The 21881-nt window shown below is 45.0% G+C and overlaps 1 protein-coding gene across 1 annotated transcript in view; it reads right to left on the bottom strand.

The window, feature by feature from the left end:
• The window catches only part of COL22A1 (collagen type XXII alpha 1 chain), a 192959-nt gene that overhangs the window by 4209 nt on the left and 166869 nt on the right, over window positions 1-21881 (bottom strand). Inside the window, exons 48-64 of the mRNA XM_081012482.1 lie at window positions 20642-20695; window positions 19085-19138; window positions 17789-17842; window positions 16910-16963; window positions 13496-13549; window positions 13017-13070; window positions 11759-11803; window positions 11377-11430; window positions 10217-10270; window positions 9393-9446; window positions 7179-7250; window positions 6930-6965; window positions 6353-6397; window positions 5541-5720; window positions 3854-3920; window positions 2780-2962; window positions 1200-1277 (exon numbers count right to left, since the gene is read on the bottom strand). Of these exons, the coding sequence (XP_080868608.1) occupies window positions 1200-1277; window positions 2780-2962; window positions 3854-3920; window positions 5541-5720; window positions 6353-6397; window positions 6930-6965; window positions 7179-7250; window positions 9393-9446; window positions 10217-10270; window positions 11377-11430; window positions 11759-11803; window positions 13017-13070; window positions 13496-13549; window positions 16910-16963; window positions 17789-17842; window positions 19085-19138; window positions 20642-20695 (1192 nt within the window). The remainder of the gene's footprint in view (window positions 1-1199; window positions 1278-2779; window positions 2963-3853; window positions 3921-5540; window positions 5721-6352; window positions 6398-6929; window positions 6966-7178; window positions 7251-9392; window positions 9447-10216; window positions 10271-11376; window positions 11431-11758; window positions 11804-13016; window positions 13071-13495; window positions 13550-16909; window positions 16964-17788; window positions 17843-19084; window positions 19139-20641; window positions 20696-21881) is intronic.

The raw sequence follows: 21881 nt of genomic DNA, 5'->3' as shown, positions 1-21881 counted from the left end.
CTGGTCGATCATTCGGGAGCTTCAAAAGCTTTCTTCAGCCCAAATATCACAGCAACTGATGCCAACAGACATCAGCACACTTAGGGATCCGCAGAGTTTGTGCAGCTTGCGTAACAGACCTCAGCAACTCAGCATTTTGGCTAATCTATTTACATATAAACACACACGGAGCACTGCAACATGGCTCCCTGTCTCTCTAGCATCAGACAGCAAAGAGAAAGAACAAAGGACAATAGTCCCACGGAACACAATAACACAAACATCCTGTCTCCGTCACTTCCCACTTTGTGGAGTCAAAACATACACCGTCATGTGATAGGCAAAAATCCCATGACTGCAATCATGGAGCAGGAATTCTAACAGCTTCTACAGTGTTCTGGACAAACACAGAGACACACTTCTAGCCTCTAGGCAGCTGTCAACAAGTCTAAGCCTTGCAGAGCAACTGCAGCAACAGGGACAACCCCATCCTTCTGCTGGCTTATATACCCTCCCTTGACAGGTTGTGCTCCTGCAACATGAGACTTCTCCTGCTTGGCAGTCACTGCTGCTCTTCCCACTATAAGTGTCTCCTGATTCTAGGAGACAGCGGGGGCAAGGGAAGATGTGGAGTCTACTGACCCATCTGTTGACTGTGCCTTCCTCTGTCTCAGACTGCCCTAACTCTGTTCCCTTGCCCTTGCTCTTGCGTTGTGGGCAGCGTCAAGCTCCATAAATTTATTTATTTATTTATACATACATACATACATACATACATACATACCCCACCCATCTGGCTGGATTTCCCCAGCCACTCTGGGTGGCTTCCAACAGAATATTAAAATACAATAATTTAATAAACAGTAAAAGCTTCCCTAAACAGGGCTGCCTTCAGCTGTCTTCTAAAAGTCTGGTAGTTGTTGTTCTCTTTGACATCTGGTGGGAGGGCGTTCCACAGAGCGGGTGCCACTACCAAGAAGGCCCTCTGCCTGGTTCCCTGTAACCTCGCTTCTCTCAGCAAGGGAACTGCCAGACGGCCCTCAGCACTGGACCTCAGTGTCCGGGCAGAACGATGGGGGTGGAGACGCATTTTCAGGTATAAATTACTAGTCCCCTCTCCTGGTTGCCTGCCTCTGCCCCACACTCTCTGGAGTCCTGCCAGTCCCTGACAATGCTGCATTCTATCATGCCAAGTCAAATCTGCTCATCCCTTCACTCACCTGGAATTCCTGGGGGACCAATTTCTCCCCTCTGGCCAACACCAGCATCTCCTTTCTCTCCTTTGTCTCCTCTCTCACCTGGTGGGGAGAACGAAACAAAATTTGAGCAGCAGAGTTCAGAAGATTAAAAGGAAGAGGAACCTGACTAGGACCCATTCTACTCTCCAGCATGTTAACACTCACCACTCTGTTATAATGAGCTAAAAGCTTTTGGACTTAAAAAGAAACAAATACTTGTCTTTATGAGGTTTATACTTTCCTGTTGTTAAAAATGGACAGTAAGAGAGTAATCCTATACAGTAAGCCCCATTGAGCTTGATTGCACTTACGTCCATTTACTGCATACATTTTAGGGTGTGAAAATGCCATGGAAATAATGCCCTGCCGGACATCTTCTGGAGAAGAAAAGGCTAGGGAGTAAACTTTACACAAATCTAGACTGAGGTCCCTAAGACAGTTGGATGGCATCCTCCATGCCTCCTTCTGGAAATCTGACCTGCTGGGAACCAGAGGGCCCCATTCCTGCCTCTCTACTTGGTCATTTGATTGCCCTTTTTACCCATTGTTGTCTTTTTAATTGTATATAATGCTTGTTTTATGTTGCTATGGCCGTTGGCTAATGTGAATAAAGTTTATCTATCTATCCTGCCTCTCTCCACCTGGCCCAGGGCTTTATAAGAACTGCTGCTGCCCAGCAAGGACTGGGGTATTTTGGGGAAAGTTTTGTCAGGAGTTTTTGCTGTTGTTGATAGACAGCGTGGTGTAGTGGTTAAGAGCGGTGGAATCGTAATCTGGTGAACCGGGTTTGCGTCTCCGCTCCTCCACATGCAGCTGCTGGGTGACCTTGAGCTAGTCACACTTCTTTGAAGTCTCTCAGCCCCACTCGCCTCACAGAGTGTTTGTTGTGGGGGAGGAAGGGAAAGGAGAATGTTAGCAGCTTTGAGACTTCTTAGGATAGTGATAAAGCGGGATATCAAATCGAAACTCTAAAACTCTCATTTTTGTATCTTTATTTTTATGTGGAAATGGTTCAGTTTGGTTATGTAGTTTTTGATGTGTTTTATTTATTTTTATGAATACTTTGCTATGTTTGTAACTATAAATCTTTCCATATTGTAAACTGCCTTTAGCACTGTTCTAACTGTGGAAAGGCAGTATACAAATAAAATGATGATGATGATGACAACACCTGCAGCCAAGCTGGTGCCCAACATATTGCTCTGCTTTCCTCTTGACCACATCAGCAAGGCTGAGAGGGGGTTTTGGAGTGTGGGTAGCCCAGGACCTCCATACATACTGCCTAGGCTTGTGCCCCAGGGAGGTCACTTTGGTGTTACTGGTCTCTGCAGCCACAGCAGGCACTGTGATTCTCCAGTGGTTTGACTTCACTGCTGGAGTCTCTCAAGACAGACAGGTGCCAACAACACCTTGTTTTTCCAAGACTGACCTAGCTTTAGAACGTCATTATGCATAATTTCCTGTTGCAGAAACTCTCTTCTTGTTCCAGCTGTTTGCAAATATTAATTCTGAGTTCTCCATCTCAGCTCAGTCTTTGCTCACCGTACTTAAGGCTCACTCACCTTTGGGGCCCATCGGTCCTGCTGGTCCTTCTGAACCAGGCTGTCCAGGCCTGCCAGGTTCTCCTGGAGGACCTCCTCTGCCTGGAGGGCCTTCCTTACCAGGTTCTCCTGGAGGCCCTGGTCTACCTTGAGGTGCTTTGACGTGGGCTGGCTGCATCTGGCTTATGAGGTAGGGCAGTCTGGCTGCAGGAAAAAAAAGAGAAAGTTATTTTGCCTGGGGGGTCTGGAAAAAAGAAGGGGGAATGTTGGAGCCAATGACCAGAGAAATAACTTCCCTGTTCCACGAATGCTGAGCTAAGAAATCATTGGGGCTCCTGGACAAAACCACATTCTACATTCTTGTCCTTAGTCCTTTTAGGATGCACTATAAATTGGGCTCTTGGTACTCAGTTTAATACTGTGTTTCATTTTCAAAACTGTGCACTAGGAAAGCTTAATTCAGTGACCTGTAGATATTTGCAATAGTTCCCCTTTTTTTCATTATTTAGTTTGATTTTGAGGGTCATGTCAAGAGGTTAGTAATATAAAAGGTACTAAAGCCTCACCTAAAATTACTGGAAAACCTGTCCAAATGTAGTACTAGAAACTTTATTCTTTTAACTACAACAAATGTTATAATTCTCAGGATGTTGAACTCTGTATTGAATCAAAGTGAACATGCAGCTTCAGGGAACAGGAATTTGACTTTCTCTCTTCCTGCCCTATAGCCTTCCCTGGAGGCTGCCCCAATTCCCTTGAGAAGATTTTGAGGGTGAATGGGGTATGGTGGAGGACAGGGAAGGAAAGGGAAGTCTTGGAGCACAAGTGGTAGTGAGATGAATCCTTTTTTTTAAGCAAGACGTTTTTGGTCCATTTCATAAACCCATATGCTGAAAATCATCCTCAATCTTGGCTGAACCATCTCAGTCCAGGTCTAGTTGCGCTCTCTCTCTCTCTCTCTCTCTCTCTCTCTCTCTCTCTCTCTCCTATTTTAGTTTCTCCTTAACTGTCTGGATTCCCACGTCCACATCTAGGTCTCTTGCAACCATATTATACATGTAGGGGGCATCTCAGTCACTTTGTAATCATTCTCACCATCAAGTTGTTTTCCTAGCTCTTCTTGGATGAGCCTTCGCAGAGTTTCCACTGATGGAGTGTCCCCCTAAGGAAGGAAGGAAGAGTTCAATGTTCCAACAATATTTGTGGTTTATGTGATAGGGAGACTTGAGGAATTTCTTTTCTGCAAATTCCAGTGTGAAGCTGACCTGGAACACACCTCCATTTTCCTCTTGAAATTGCAGCTCAAGTAATAACATGCTAATTGCCTGTAATCTTTTCTGTGCAGATTTGGATAGATGAGTTTTTCATTTTTCTACTCCCCTTACTAGCTGAACAGTGCTTAATGCAAGTCTTGTTATATTAGGACTAGGACTGAACAAGCGTGGAAATTATCTCCATATATTGCATTTTCAACTTGAAGAAAGCCTCGGAAACCTTTCAAGGTAATAGATGTCCTTATTTTCCAATTAGCAGAAAAATGGCAATTGCACGGATCTCCAAAAATACTCTGTTATATTTTTAAATAAAAAACAACCTCATAATCATTGGTGCAACTTAATATTTTTTCCCAGTGTATGCTCATGAAAAATTAATTCTAGAAAGGTTTTTTGTTTGTTTGTTTGTTTTGTAGGGGAGCTTGAGGCCAATAATCATGAGTCAATGTCAACAGAAAATGTTCTTTTCTTATTGTTAAGGTCACCATCACTGTTACCAGCAATCTGTTAAGGATAGAGGGACTCTTGACTATACATGGATGCAAGTCCCTTTTAGGATGCTCATGTGTCCTTCTTTATAGAGCACATTCATTTAGCTTAAGGGCTGCCCAGTTTCAATCCAGTTGCAAGAGAGCAATAGGGATCTCAAAGTTGCCAGTGAACAATTAGAAACACCATGGGAATAGGCTAGGCAAGCACATGGGTCCCCTGGCCCCAGTTTTCCCCACTATGTTGAGATGCACTGTACTTATAATAACAACAACAATTTTATTATTTGTACCCCACCCATCTGACTCGGTTGCCCTAGCCACCGTGGGTGGCTTCCTACAAATATAAAAGCATAATAAAACATCAAACATTGAAAACTTCCATATACAGGGCTGTCTTCAGATTTCTATGAAGGTTGCATAGTTACTTATCTCCTTGACATATAGTGGGAGGGGATTCCATGGGAGGGGTGCCACTGCCAAGAAGGCCCTCTGCCTGGTTCCCTGTAACCACACTTCCTGCAGTGAGGGAACTGCCAGAAGGCCCTTGGAGCTGGACTTCAGAGAAATGGCTGAGCAATGGAGGTGGAGACGCTCCTTTGGGTATATCAGGCCAATGCCATCTAGGGCTTTAAAGGTCAGCACCAACACTTTGAATTGTGCTTGGAAGCGTACTGGGATCCAATGCAGGTCTTTCAGGACTGGTGTTATATGGTCCCAGCAGCCTCTTCCAGTCACCAGTCTAGCTGACACATTCTGGATTAGTTGTAGCCCCCGGTTCACCTTCAAAGGTAGTCCCCCCCACTGTTGCAGTATACTTCCTATTTAAATTATAGTATACATTTCTAAAGTTGCATCAATATGCATTAACATATGCGAAGCTGTGGCCCTTCTTGTTCTTCTTTGAATGTGTGTGTAAATGCCTCTTTCTCTTTTTAAAAAACACGATTGACATAACTGACAGAAAACTAAAATGTTTTCTTATACCTTCTCCTAAAATCCAGTTTTAACATGACTCACCCTAGGCCCAGGAAATCCAGGTTGTCCTGGAGGACCAGGGGGTCCAGACTGCCCTGTGTCCCCTGGTGGTCCCGGTTGACCCATTAATCCAGTGTGTCCCTTGCGCCCAGGAATCCCAGGATCACCAGGTGGGCCTTTCTCTCCAGCTGTGCCTTTTTCACCTTTAGTGCCAGGATCCCCCTGTCAAATAAAAACAGCATAGAATCAAAGAATGGTAGAGTTGGAAGGGATCAACAGGATTGTCCAACCCCTGGAAATGCAGGAATCTCAACTAGAATAGAATCAGAGAACTGCAGAGTTGGAAGAAAAGAACAGAGCCTTCAGCAAAGAGCTTTGCAAAGCGTGCCAGATAGATGGGCTGTGGACAAGGTTGTGATATTGCTCCATTAGACTGAAAGGGGGAGATTGAAACAGGCTATGCCTGAAAAAAGAAATGCTCATGGGAGGGAAGAGGTCCATCTTGTCCCAGTAGGCTTTTCTCCATAAGTATGTTTTTTGTCCAGGCAGCTAGCATATCTCAAAAGCTTCCCAGGACCAAGAAAGAAACAGACATTTGGGTGGCCAGGGACCTGAGATATATACAAGCTGTCAAGCTGGTTGACTCTGGGTTGGCTTGGAGATATGCCAAATCTTAACCTTCAGTTATAGGGGATATTGCTCCACTTATTTCTGAGCAAGCCTGATGTAAGCCACAGGTGTCTTGCCCATCTCTCATGCATTAAGGAAATGATTTCTGGCAGCATCACCCAGACTGCCTTGGGCACTTCCCCAACATTGCTCAACATCAACATTCGTGAAGTTCTCCAGCTTACCCTGTCACCTTTGTCTCCAACACCACCTGGCTTCCCTGGAGTGCCCTGCAAGGAAATAAAGAGGTCTGAAATGTGAAGAGCCAATTTTTAAAAAATGAAGAAAATATAATGTTGCTACTTTTGGTGCTTCCAGAAGGGGTTTAATTTGCAAGTGGATCATTGAGATACTGCAAACAGATCACTGGTAATTTTTTTTTTTTAACTTATCAAATTTCTTCCCACCCTCCAAAAACAAATTCAGATTAAATTGGAGAGTGTGCATGTCATATGGACTAGCATTTTTATGGGGAGAAGTAGGGTTTGTAAGGGTGTGGTTGGGGAAGGGGAGAGTCACAAGGCCACATAGAGAGGCCCACAGGACCAAATTTGAACCCCAGGACCCTTCCCCTGTTGTAATAGAACCTCCCACCCATCCAAAACCAAGAGCAGAAGAATCCAGAAGCACAAGGAAAAGCAATTTGGAGAGATTTAAAGACGTTTTGCACCTGGGTAAAGTGCACATTGAGAATTAAGGAAGAACAACAAAAGGGAGTTGTGCTCTTGTTTCATGTCATCTAACAAAGACGTCAAAACACACCTCTTTCCCTGGGATGCCCTTTTCACCTGGTTCTCCCTGTGAAATAGAAAGCACAAAAAGGATAAGAGCCACACAGTCAGAAGCTACTTCTGATAACCCAGCTACACTTGGTGAAATTCCCTTTGGGCTTTGGGCTCCTGAAGCCTCCTTCACAGAGTTCTAGCAGGTGACACTGAGCAATTACAGACAGATGAGATCCTATTATTAGTTCTGTCTGCAGTGTGTGACCAAAATTGGTTTGCTGCTTACAGGAGGTCCTCGCGGCCCGATGAATCCAGGGAGTCCTGCACTGCCGGTTTCTCCTTTGCTTCCTTTGGGACCCTGGGAATACGAAGAAGAAGAAAAAAGAATAAAGAAAAACAAATGCTGGTTGATATTCTGATCAGTGTCATTAAAGATGTGGGAGGACCTACAGACAAATCACAGATTGCATGATGGCTAGTCACAAGCAAGGAATGACTATTCCACTCTATCACTTGGGAAGACAGGTGAACTAATACTACTGTAATGGAAGAAGCAAAGATCCCCAGTGTTGAAGCAATGATTCTTCAACATCAACTTCGTTGGACTGGTCATGTTGTGCGGATGCCTGATTATCGTCTTCCAAAGCACCTACTCTATTCCCAACTTAAAAATGGAAAGTGTAATACTGGTGGTCAACAAAAGAGGTTTATAGGCTGTCTCAAGGCAAATCTAAAAAAAATGTAGTATAAACACCAACACTTGCCTGTGAGCGCTCCAATTGGAGAACAGCCTTTACCAAAGGTGTAATGAGCTTTGAAGACATTCGAACTCAGGACGCAAGGGAGAATCGTGCTAAGATGAATACACGCTTGGCAAATCCACACTGTGATCAACTCCCGCCCAGAAACCAATGTCCCCACTGTGGAAGAATGTGTGGATATAAAACTGACCTCCACAGTCACTTACGGACTCATTGTTAAAACCGTGTTTATGGAAGACAATCTTACTCAGCTATGAGTGATCGCCAAAGAAGAAGATCTTGTTTATTGGTCATTCAGATGCAGCCCCTTCTACTGATAAGAAACTGATGGGTTTGCAGATGGCTCAAATAAAGTGATGAGAGAATGACAAACAGGTTTCTCTGCACACCTTCATACGGTTCACTTTTCTTGAAGCCTTGCCAAAGGACTATAAGGTAAAGGTAAAGGAACCCTGACCATTAGGTCCAGTCGTGACCGACTCTGGGTTTGCGCGCTCATCTCGCTGTATAGGCCTAGGGAGCCGGCGTTTGTCCGCAGACAGCTTCCGGGTCATGTGGCCAGCATGACTAAGCCACTTCTGGCGAACCAGAGCAGCACACGGAAACGCTGTTTACCTTCCCGCCGGAGCGGTACCTATTTATCTACTTGCACTTTGATATGCTTTCGAACTGCTAGGTTGACAGGAGCAGGGACCGAGCAACGGGAGCTCACCCCGTCACAGGGATTTGAACCGCCGACCTTCTGATCGGCAAGTCCTAGGCTCTGTGGTTTAACCCACAGTGCCACCCGCGTCCCTTGCCAAAGGACTACTTGATTCCAAAAGGGGCTTGTCAGATTCAGTCACCTGGATATGACCTGTCATTTCCCAGAACCCCACATTTCAGTTGTGCTAATGCTTGCCCTCCAGCTTCCTAAAATGGAAGCCTGCCTGGTCCATACTGGACTCCTTTCCAAGCATTTGGTGTTCTCAGCCAGTTGCACATTTCCCTTCTAGGAGACTGCCAGCCTGGTCAGATTTCAATATATCCCATGGATAAAGCATACCATTCTTTCTTCTCCATTTGGCAATAAATCACAGCATGTAACAACCGCTCATCCTGCTTCATTCATTCATTTATTTCATTTGTATCTGACCTTTTTTCTCTAAGATGGTATACATAGTTCTCCCCCTCCTCATAAAATCCCTATGACAACCCCGTTGGGCTGAGAGGCAGTAAGTCTTGAGATTACACCGGACAAGAGTGTAAACAGAGGCTGAACATGGAGCCTGGCACACTTCCCTTGCGTAACTCTGCTTGCAAGCTATCCGTGCCTCCTGCAAAAGTCCTCCTCAGGCCTCTTTCTCTTGCCGGTAGCAGAGCGAAACACAGCGGTGAGAAGCAAAGTGCAGCACGTGTGGAATAAATCAGAGCAGACACAAGGCAGTCCTTATCTTCCCTTGTCTTTAATCATGTAGAATAACACCATAAATTCAGACCTGGCGAGAACTGACACATTCTCCCTCTCGCATTGCGTCCGAGAGTCAGACTGAAACACTTAGAGTCAAACCCCTCCCTTAAGTGTTTCTAACCACGCCTCAGGAAAGAGACGTCACCAGAACTCTTTAACTCTGTGAGTTCTGAAACCATTAACAGTAAGATGGCCAAGTGAACCTTGGTCTCCCAGCTCCTAATCCAATACTCTAACCACTACACCACACTGCTTGTAACGAGGCAGGGACAACAAATTTCGTACTTACTGGGTTACCTGGAGAGCCCGCTTCCCCTGGGGGACCTGGTGGTCCACTCTTGCCCTGGCGGAAGGGGAAAAAACAGTTAGTAGTCATTTTGAGAATATTTTAAGAACTTTAAAAAATAATTTTATAAGTTTTGTGTCTTTGTTTCTCAATTTGTTTCTCAGTTACATGGTTTTGTAAGCATTGTGGTATTTTATGCATTGTGACTTGCAGTTATTTTTATTGATCGTAGTTTAGTAATTATTCATTGTAATTGTTGAGAGTGAATCTCTGTTTAATTATTATTTGCTGATGTTTTGAGAGTTGATTTTATTGTGTGCTATTATATTCTACTAGATTACTGAATGTTACTTTATTTGATATAAGTTCTTCCATTTTTAAGTTATGTTTTATTACAACTTTCGGTACTGGGCCAGATTGCTCTAAGATGTGTGTTCTTGTATATTTTGTTGCTGCAAACTTCCTTGTGTATAGTAATATAGGAAGGCGGTATACAAATTAAAAGTGAAATAGAATAAAATAAAATGAAACTTGGGAAGAAGAGACAAAAGACCTACAAATGGAAACATTTCCAGACTGGATTATGCATACATTTGCACAATGAGTGCAAATCTGGTTTGTGCACAAAGTCGTGCACACATTGGATTGTTTTCCCTAAGAGGTGCAAACAGTAAATTTCATTTTTCATGTTCAGAAATGCCAGATTCATTTCCTCCTCCTCCCCACTCCCATCCCTCCAGAATCCCTTGTACCACTTAGACAACTCCGTTGGGACCCAGTGGGATGTGTCACACGTTACCCAAAAGCCATAGGGAGAAACAACTCACCGTGATTCCTCTGAGCCCACGTGGGCCCTGGGGTCCTGCAGGGCCTGGATCTCCCTGCAACACAAGAGTAAAAGAGGCTGGGGTGAGAAAGAGTCATTTCTAAATTGCTAATCATATGAAATATCATGGCTATGTGCAAGTAAAAAAAGTCAATAAAAGGAAAGAAAACACTGTTTCATTACGATCATCAAAACACTATAATCAGAATAAAGGCAAATGACCCCTGGATAGTTAAGTCCAGTCAAAGGTGACTATGGGTTTGTGGTCCTCATCTCACTTTCAAGCCGAGGGAGCCGGTGTTTATCCACAGACAGCTTTCCAGGTCATGTGGCCAGCATGACTACACAGCTTCTGGTGCAATGGAACACTGTGATGGAAACCAGAGCGGATGGAAACACCATTTACCTTCCTGCCATTTACCTATTTATCTACTTGCACTGGTGTGCTTTCAAACTGCTAGGTTGGCAGGAGCTGGGACAGAGCAACGGGAGCTCACCCCGTCATGGGGATTCGAACTGCCGACCTTCCGATCAGCAAGCCCAAGAGGATAAGTGGTTTGGACCACAGCACCAACAGTGTCCCTATAATCAGAATAGTCAACAAGTGGCTCGTCTGTCTGGATGAGGTGCACTTTAACAAGTTTACAGATGAGAAAGGAAGTCAGTTGCCAGCTGGATATACTGTCCAACTTGTGAGCGGGGACTGACCAAGATAATAATAAAGAAGCTAGAATGTTATTAAAATCAAGGAGCAAGATGGTAATAGAACCAAAGAGGAAAGCAAAACAAACACAAAGCAGGGATGGCCTCATTCTCAGAGGAAATTCATCCCTATTATATCAAGCATAGTCTCATGGCAGCATTGTCTGCTATGTTTTGTGCCAGAGATACCAAAGAAGAAAAAGTTCAGCCTCCCCCTAGCAACAAGCACATATACCTTCTGTGAATGCCCGTTTAAAATGGTTCCAAGTGTGGGCCCAACCCATTCTCATTTACTACTTCAATATACTTCTTGAAATTTCAGGTTTTCAAATGTGGACTTGGAATGATGAAAGTCAGTGTTTCAGAGTAGTGCCAGTGTTTCCTTCCAGCCTGATAACACTCACTCCACCATTCACAGAATTGTAAGAGCTCTTATTGAAGCCTTGGTGGCACGCTTACATCTTTTCCAGGTTGCCCCTCGCGGCCAGGGGGCCCTGATGGACCTGGTTCTCCCTGCAACAGACAAGGGTGGGAGGAAAAAAAAAAAGGTTAGAACAATATGGAAGTTCCATAAAGATTCCTAATGACCCAGATATGTGATTTGAACTTCCACAGATGGCTGTCCCAAAACTGGACTCAAGCTATGAGCAGGCATCGATAGAGGCATTGACAGGGCTTGACTCCAGTCCTGGTAACAATGCAGCTTCAGCCATCAATGTTAACTACAAAGCCATTACCCCTGACGTATTCAACACTGGTGATAGAAGAGGTCTTCTTGTGGGCGACTCTGCCCATCCCAACCACTGTCTGAGTCAAACTGAAGGTCCAGTGCATTGCTCACCCTTGAGCCAGGTGGTCCTGCATCTCCTCTCGGTCCCTTAAAACCCTGAAAGGTGAAATGGAGAGATATGTAAAAAGTTATTCTTTATATGCATTTTAAAGGACTTTCTAAGTTACAGCTTTCTTCCACCATGGAGCTCAAGGCAATGGGGTAGGAGAGCTGGAAATAATATTTCACATCTGGCAACCAATATGCCTCTTTGTTTTCAGACAGAGTCTTAAAAAGCCTCGGCCACAAATTTTCATGGCCCTCCATAATAATAATAACAATAATTTATTATTTATACCCCGCCCATCTGGCTGGGTTTCCCCAGCCACTCTGGGCGGCTTCCAACAGAATATTAAAATACAATAGTCTATTAAACATTAAAAGCTTCCCTAAAAGTCTGGTAGTTGTTTTTCTCTTTGACATCTGGTGGGAGGGTGTTCCACAGGGCAGGTACCACTACTGAGAAGGCCCTCTGCCTGGTTCCCTGTAACTTGGCTTCTCGCAGCGAGGGAACTGCCAGAAGGCCCTTGGTACTGGACCTCAGTGTTTGGGCAGAACAATGGGGGTGGAGACACTCCTTCAGGTATACTGAACCAGCATTGCTTCATTCCAGAAGGCTGTTTGACTTCCAAAACATTCAGAAACCAAGGCGTGGATTCCGATTGGCTGCAGGAAGCTCCTGCTGCCAATTGAAAGCCATGGAAGTCACGGCGGACGTTCGGGTTCCAAAGAACATTCGCAAACCGGAACACTCACTTCTGGGTCTGTAGCATTCAGGAGCCAAAATGTTCGACTTGCAAGGCGTGCGACTTCAGAGGTATGACTGTATACGCCTCCAGAGTTAATGGTAAATACAGCACATTACTTCTGGGAAATGAACCACCATAGCCACTAGAGTGCCGTGAAAATTTGTGGCCCAGGGCTTTTTAGACTCTTCTACCTGTGCACTATCTGAAACACGATGTTCTTAATAAATTACTTTTGAGGCATGATTATCTCATGCATACCTATGTTTCCTAAGTATGCTCACGTGCACGCATGAGGATGTACACAGACCCCTCCTCTACAAGAACATACCTTCATTTTCTCCATAAATAGAATTTAGCCTTCAATGAACATTTGCATCATTCTTGCTGCAGGAAGACCAAGCTTCTCAGGTAGTGTATTCCATGCTAGCTAATGGAGAAATATGCACCTGCCCCCTCCTCCAAAGATTCCTGGTGGAAAAGGACATATTTAATGGACCATGGTCGCCTTCAGCTGGACTTACTGGCAATCCTCTTGCTCCCTCTGGTCCTGGCAGCCCTGACTCCCCTTGTTTGCCCTATAAGAAACAAAGCACATTTATAGCCTGACAAGAGAGAATGATCTCTAACATGTGGGTGCCTCAGGATCAAGCTCGATGTGATAACATTCACAAATCTATGTGAATTGTCATTTAAAAGTAAATGCTATTTAAATAACATATATATGGGTCTGATCCAGAGTTAGACCCTGGGTGGGGGGAGCAGAGGGTCTTTAATATCAACCCCCACCCATATATTTCCTAAAATGCAGTTTGACTTCATTTTATATAAGAATCTTTCTTCACTCAGAAGTAAGCAACACATTCTATGACATCACAGCATCTCAGCCAATAGTGGCCTCATGGCTCCCAGGTCCTAATCCAACACTCTGACCACTATAGCACACTTGTTGTCTTGCAAAGATAATACCAAATTGGAAAATATGTAAAGTTCATCTCCTTACTGGTTCTCCAGGAGGTCCTGGCTTTCCATCTTTGCCATCCTTTCCAGAAATACCCTAAGAGGGAAGAAACAGTAAGTAGTCAAGATTAGAGATGCAAAGAATGTATACAATGTTTGTTTCCTTAGGAGCAAATATTGTAGATTCATAATGACCGCTCCCCGCTTAAAACGGGGGGCGCCCTTTGCGTGGACGCGCACAGCCCCTAGATCTGGAGCGGCTCCAACAGCATAGGCTTGGTTTGCCTTCCCTCAGGTGGGATACCTGGAGGTCTCCGCCTACCTCAGTCAGTTGTCCAATCCCACCTGGGGGAAGCGTTGCCAAGGAGACCAGGCCAGGTAGGGGAGGGATTACCTGCCCACACAATAGAGGGAGGATCTTACCTGGGAATCCTCACTTGGCTCCAGAGCTTCTCCCACCCTACCCACCCTCAGTTAATGTCTTATTTGCAGGTTAACTTTTCTTCACAGGTTTTGCAGGTTAACTTTTCTTCACAGGTATGCAGGCGCTGCTACGTTAAGGTCGCTGTTAAAGGGCCGGAAAGGAATTTCCCTGCATTGTCAGGTTTCGCCTTTCCCGTAGCAAAACGTCACAACTTTGGCGGTATCAGGCCTTGGCCGGAATCCTTTAGTCCATCTTCCTCTTTGTGGTGGCGATACCAGGGTTCCCCGTTAAAGGAGTTTCTGAAGGGAGGCTTTGACCGTACACCGAAAGGTCGTCATTGCTCTCCCCTGCGGCGGCGGCGTAACGGGGGCGGCTATCTCTGCTTGAACATATGTTCTCCAGAGCCGGCCCATCCCCACACACACACACTGGATAACCCTGATGCTCCCTAGGTCCCCGGCTGGGGACTGGGGAGGGAGAACGCCCAATGCCTGAGCCAAGTCTACCCACATTTGAAATTTAATAAAGTTGTGGCCAATTTAATCCCATAGCACGTTGTCATGAGTCATTATTCCACATGACGGGGGGGACCGCGCGGGATCTGGGGACTCCGCCTGTCCATGCAATTGTGGATAAGCACCCCAAATACTGCAAGTTAGTTTCCTAACACATTGATAAATGAAATTTATATCATCATCTCAATAAATATCAGGGCACTGTAAAGCAACATATGCAAACAGTAGAAACATAAGGAGCACCCTTAAAAATAGCACAATGCCTCAGTACGAGTTACAATATGCAAGCTTGTCAGCTGGCTGAGCTGGAAACTCCACGGAACGATACCCAGGAAAAGAACAAGTCAGACAGCCAATGTCTCATTAGCTGCAACGTGAAAAAAACAAGCAAAGTCACATTGCAGAACATCTCGATCCAGCGGTTGCAAATAGGTCCACGGGGACCTAAGCAAACCAGAGAACCTGTCATGGGCACAACACACACACAAACACTCTGCAAGCCAGTCAACACGGCAACCTAGCATATAGGCTGCAACAGAATGCTTCATTGAAGCCTAATTTCAGCAGGGTGGGAGGGAAAGTGACCACCATGGGACCAGTGAAGAATTCTGTATGCACCTGGAGGTGCCACAATGGCAATCACCTCTACTGGGGATTAGCCCTGGCTAGAGAGTTCCAGAAAAACATCTGCTTCATTGACTACGCAAAAGCATTTGACTGTGTTGACCACAGCAAACTATGGCGAGTTTGTAAAGAAATGGGAGTGCCTGATCACCTCATCTGTCCATAGCTGTCAACTTTTCACTTTTCTTGTGAGGAATCCTATTCGGAATAAGGGAATTTCCCTTAAAAAAAGGGAAAAGTTGACAGTTATGCATCTGTCTCCTGAGAAATCTCTATGTGGGACAAGAAGCTATAGTTAGAACTGGATATGGAGCAACTCATTGGTTCAAAATTGGGAAAGGAGTATGGCAAGGCTGTATAGTGTCTCCCTGCTTATTTAACTTATATGCAGAATTCATCATGCGAAAGGCTGGAGTGGATGAATCCCAAGCCGGAATTAAGACTGCTGGAAGAAATATCAACAACCTCAGATATGCAAGTGACACAACCTTGATGGCAGAAAGTGAGGAGGAATTAAAGAACCTTTTAGTGAGGGTGAAAGAGGAGAGTGCAAAATATGGTCTGAAGCTCAACATCAAAAAAACTAAGATTATGGCCACTGGTCCCATTACCTCGTGGCAAACAGAAGGGGAAGAAATGAAGGCAGTGAGAGATCTTACTTTCTTGGGCTCCATCATCACTGCAGATGGTGACAGCAGTGACAAAATTAAAAGATGCCTGCTTCTTGGGAGAAAAGCAATGACAAACCTAGACAGCATCTTAAAAAGCAGAGACATCACTTTGCCAACAAAGGTCCGTATAGTTAAAGCTATGATTTTCCCAGTGGTGATGTATGGAAGTGAGAGCTGGACCATAAAGAAGGCTGATCGTCGAAGAATTGATGCTTTTGAATTATGGTGCTGGAGGAGACTCTTGAGAGTCCCATGGACTGCAAGAAGATCAAATGTATCCATTCTGAAGGAAATCACCCCTGAGTGCTCACTGGAAGGACAGATCATGAAGCTGAGGCTCCAATACTTTGGCCACCTCATGAGAAGAGAAGACTCCCTGGAAAAGACCCTGATGTTGGGAAAGATGGAGGGCACAAGGAGAAGGGGACGGCAGAGGATGAGATGGTTGGACAGTGTTCTCGAAGCTACCAACATGAGTTTGACCAAACTGTGGGAGGCAGTGGAAGACAGGAGTGCCTGGCATGTTCTGGTCCTTGGGGTCACGAAGAGTCGGAGACAACTAAACAACAACAATTCTTCCTGCAAAGCATGTGCTACCACTAACTGCCAGCTGTACCTTGTTTCCAAAATGGAGTTTTCTCTATCTTGTGGCTTATTCCCTGCCTCCCCTCCTCTGATGTTTTCTCCCCTATATTCCCTTTCTCTCTTGTTACAAATTGCACCACAAAGTTCAAGCTAGGAGAAATTTCATTGATTATTTTTTTTTATGCATGCCAATTCAGATCAGGAGATCTCTCGAGAAGTCAAGCATAGAATGCACACACAACATCTCAGTATTGCCGCTTATGGGGGGTGGGTGGGCAATGCCTCAAAAGACGTTCATGATGATGATGATGATGATGTATTATTTATATGCTGCCCATCTGACTGGGTTGCTCCAGCCACTCTGGGTGGCTCCTAACAAAAATATTTTTTTTAAAAAAATACAACATTGCACATTAAAAACTTCCCTTCAGATGTCCCACAGCTGTTTATCTGTTTGACATCTGCTGGGAGGGCGCTCCATAGGGTGGGGCCTGACATTTGTGATGTCACAATCGCCAGGAACATATGCAAGTATGCCACACAATCTTTTTACTGTTGAAATATGCCAGGGATTCAAGAACACTACAGTCCCCGGCATATGAGATATGTCAATGTTTACAAATGCAGGGATAACTCACCAGAAGTCCAGGCAATCCTGGTGGCCCTTGAGGTCCTGAGGGGCCTTCTTTACCCTGCCAAAGAGACACAGATTTGGAGATGTTCACATAAGCTTTCCAGGCAGAGACATCCCCAGAAGAACAATCTGTTAGCAAGGCCTTCTGAATTTATGCTCAATATTGCTTAGGCCTTTGGGGTGGGGGGAAGAGAGTGGGTATAGAAGGGAGCAGAACTTACCTGACTTCCTGGCAATGAAATCACTGCAGCTTACTGGGAGGGAGACTGGAAGGGGCAAGGAGGAGGGGAGGTCAGCACTGCACGGATAAACCTGGAAGAGTGCCAATTTGGCTCTTGACCTCTCTGCCACTTTTCCTCTCCCACTCTCCCTCCGGATAAGCAGCAAAGACTCTGCTGCCAGGAGGTCAGGTAAGTGCCCATAGGGGATGCCAGAGCAGGAAGTGGGGCAAGCACATATACACATCCCAATATGGCACTCACCTCCCACTTGCGGGACTCCTGTCATTAGCATACATTGTTATTTTTCTTTTAGAGATCTTAACATGTGGGACACCACTCGGCCACCTGAAAATATGCTTTGCCCCCTCTTTGTGTCCCACCACCATTTTTTTTCTGGCATTGCAACTGTACTCCCCCTGTTCCACCCCACTAATGACACATTTTGAATTTATTCATCTTTCTAAATTAATGGAGAATTTGGCTGAGAGTTTATAATCCACTAGTCTTCATCTGAGTATCTCGGTGGCTTTCAAACCTTACAGATTCACGGAATGCTTTCCACATCTACTTATTTTTCCAAGAATCCACTATGGGACCACTTAGGCAAATGTTGGCTTCCTTTGGGGGGAGGCAGGGATATGACAGATTGAATAGTGACTTACTATTTCTCCAGGGTTTCCCAGTGGTCCTGCAGGTCCTGGGGGGCCCTCAGACCCCTAAATAAAATGAAAAAAATAACATTTCTGGCCATTAAAAATGGCAGCTTGCTTCTGAATCAGAAATAGTCTCCTCAAACAACATGGAGGCAACTCTTACAAGCCTTTGGACTTTCTTTAAATGAAGACAACCAGCCCAAAATGGTGGGCCATAAACTTTGCTATGCATTCAAGATCAGCATAATGCCCCCCCAAAATCCAACATACTGTGGGATGTAATCCATTGAAGCAGTCAAATACAACATTCCTTGTTTCCCTAGCGTGGACACAGGCAGGGGGATGTTACTCCAGCCAGTATAACTTCCTGGCCCACTGGTCTGAAGCATCCTCCCCCTGCATGTGACCAGGCAGATGGATGTGACCCTCGCTGACTCTATAAAAGAGCCGAGTCACACAGCCATCTCCCTCTTGATGCCATGCTGCTCTCCTGCAGCCATTTTGTTCTCTTGATACTGTTTTCTTAATGCATTTTGTTGTCTGCTGGCTCTCAGCCAGCAGCACATGAGCTCAATCCCCATATGGGATAAACTCACACTTTGTTATGTAACTACTAGCTAGAGCCTGCCTTCAGGGATCACACTGTGAACTGAATGTGAGTAAACTTCTTGTAAGTTTGAAGGAAAGACTCTTGTGTCTTTTTTTCTTTTAAGAGGGATAAAAGGGGACACCAAGAATAATCCATCTGGGCAAGCCGGATTGGATTGCTTAACTAAAGAGATTCAAACGAATCTGCAAACTAGCTTCCTGCTGTATTGAGGGGATTCTGCTCTGCTACATGACTCACTAGCGTGAGTGAAGGAAGGATAATATTTAATTAATATATCATCTATTATCCTTAACATTCCCACACATACAAGAGAGGGCCAGTGAATTGCTGTGGGCTTCTTCTGGGTCTATAACCAGATGGATGGGTGCAGTGCAAAAGAAAAAGGGATGGAGATAGATAGATGATAGATAGATAGATAGATGATAGATATAGATATAGATAGATGATAGATAGATAGATGATAGATAGATAGATAGATAGATAGATATAGATAGAGATAGATAGATAGATAGATAGATAGATAGATAGATAGATAGATATAGAGATAGATAGATAGATAGATAGATAGATAGATAGATAGATGATAGATAGATAGATAGATAGATAGATAGATAGATAGATAGATGATAGATAGATAGATGATAGATATAGATAGATAGATAGATAGATAGATAGATAGATAGATAGCATCTTACAGGTGGACCTGGATTTCCAGGAGGGCCCATGAAGCCAGGTATCCCAGGATGTCCCTGCAGAAGACAACAACAGCATTTCACATTCACTTAGCATCTTCATTTGCAAACCACGTCCCCAAAGAACCTCTGGAATCTCATCAAAAGCTTGCTAGCAACCAAGCGACCAGGAGAGCGAGACGCCCAAAACATAAGCTAACTTGGCATCCCAATTCCATGCATAGGTTTCCAGAGCGTGAACTTGCATGTTTTAACAAACTGCTTTTAATACACATAAGCTTCTGGGAACGGAGAAGTTGTCAGGAAACATTACAGGGTTGGCTGGGTGCAAGAGGCTAACAACTTGTCGTGCGTGCAGCAAGAAACTGCGCACCCCAACCGCCCCCATCCACAGCTGTGCCAGGTCTTTGCTTCGGGAACAGAATCAGTTTAACATAATTCAGCATGCCATTTCCTCAGATCACTGCAAACAAATGGATGCAATGCCCCCCCCCCCCTTTTGAATAAACGAACATTCCCCTTGCATGTTGAATGTGTGGTTCAGTGGTTAAGCACATGTTTGGGTCAAGCACATGTAACACAGTAGTGAATATCAGTGTGGTTGGTGATTTTTAAAAAATAAGACAGCTGGTGGAGGGGAAGTTTGAGCAGGAAGGCAGAAGGGGTATTTAACCCTTCCCTTGAGCAAACACAAACAGGAAGCATCCAATGGACCCCATTAGTAAAGGATGTGTTAAGGAATAATCATCCACAGAGCCTGCTGGGTAACACAGTGCCTTGAAAGGAAAACTCTTTCCTCTTTAATTCTAAATTTCCCTCCTGTAAGTTTTACTAATTGTACAAATTTGATATTTCACTGTACAGTGGACGCTCGGATTGTGAATGTGATCCATGCAGGAGGCACGTTCGCAAGCCGCAGCATTCGCAACCCGTGACCCGCGCGTCTGCACACATGCGGGTCGCGATTCGGCACTTCTGCACATGCACAAAGCACAATTTAGTGCTTCTGTGCATGCGCAAGCACCGAAACCCGGAAGCAACCCATTCCAGTACTTCCGGGTTCGGCACAGTGCACAACCTGAAACTGCACAACCCAAAGCATCTGTAACCCAAGGTATGACTGTAGTTCAGTTGGCAGAATATGAGGTTCTTAATCTCAGGGTTGTGGGTTCAAGCTCCATGTTAGGCAAAAGATTCCTGCATTACAGCAGGTTGGGAACAGTAGGCCCTTGGGGTTCCTTCCAACTATGCAATTCCATGATTCCACACTAATAGTAATAATTTTGTTATTTATACCCTGCCCATCTGACTAGGTTGCAAATTCCATGATTCTATATATGGGCCTGTTCTCTCTTGGGCAACTCGTGCCTTATGCACTTTGCAGTTTAGAGTGACCACTGACAGTCTTCCTTCAAGTCAGACTGATCCATGTGTGATATATTGATCAGCAGTGTTCTGATGTGGTGGCTAAAGAGCAGGTCAAAGGTCCTGTTTGGTGATTGAGACATGTTGCTTACTGTACTGTTCCAAGAAACATCTTTCTGCCTCTTTTGATTTTACCTGTTCACCCTTCAGTCCAGCCTCTCCAGGCATCCCACGGTCTCCTTTGGCACCCTAACAAAAGACAGAAGCATTCAAATCACAAACCTCAATTACAGTTTAAGTGTGATGCACTGGTTCCCCCCCAAAGTAACATGGAGGCATACACATTGCAGTGTTTAAGTTGTCAGTGAAAAGTTTTCTCAAATAGCAGGAGCTTAACCTCCTCTCGCTGTTTGCTGGGTGAAATACCTGAAATCTTGATCAGGGCCAGGACCAGGTCTGACGTAATCCTGAGCAATTGGCCCCATGGTGGCCGCCTTGTTCATTGATGAACCCTAGTGGGACTATCTGGTGAAGACTGCAGGCAGCTAGGTCTAGCAACCATTTTGATTTTTCACAATCAAGAATGCAGCATTGCTCCAAGGCATTGTGGGAAATTTAAACAGTGGCTTGATTGAGCCACCTAGCAATTCTTTGGGGTACTAGTCCAGCAGAGGGTAGCTGATGGGTCTCAGAATCACAGTGAGTTAGAGACTTTGCCCCGTATGCAAATACAAGTCTCCAGTAGATTGAGCAGACAAGACCAATAGTGAGTCCAACAGTCAAGAAGGTGGTTACTGCAGAGGGAAATGAGTGGCACATGGGGCTCATCAATATGGGAAGGTAGCCCATCTAGGAGAAGGAAAGCTCTGATCCTAAACCTCTGTTGCTTTGTGGCCATACTCATTCATGAGAAAGGCCTTGGGAGTAAACCCTGAGGAAAAACCCATCTCTAATGTGTTGCAGGACATCTTCGGGAGAAGAAAAAACTAAGGAGTAAATGGGTGGCACTGTGGTCTAAACCACTGAGCCTAGGGCTTGCCGATCGGAAGGTCGGCGGTTTGAATCCCCGTGACAGGGTGAGCTCCCATTGCTTGGTCCCAGCTCCTGCCCACCTAGCAGTTCAAAAGCACATCAAAGTGTAAGTAGATAAATAGGTACCGCTCTGGTGGGATGGTAAACGGCATTTCCGCGTGCTGTTCTGGTTTCGCCAGAAGCGGCTTAGTCATGCTGGCCACATGACCCGGATTGTCTGCAGACAAACACTGGCTCCCTTGGCCTATAGAGCAAGATGAGCGCCGCAACCCACAGAGTCGTCCGCGACTGGGCTTAATGGCCAGGGGTACCTTTACCTTTAAATCCCACACAAATTTGGAGTGGAGTCCCTAAGGCTCCTTGTATGCCTCCTTCCAACAGCAACTGTAGTCAAGCTGGTATC

This window comes from Podarcis pityusensis (genome assembly GCF_964106645.2).
Source record: "Podarcis pityusensis genome assembly, chromosome: 7".
Classification (NCBI taxonomy): Eukaryota; Metazoa; Chordata; class Lepidosauria; order Squamata; family Lacertidae; genus Podarcis; species Podarcis pityusensis.
This window is presented reverse-complemented; position numbering and strand designations above follow the sequence as displayed.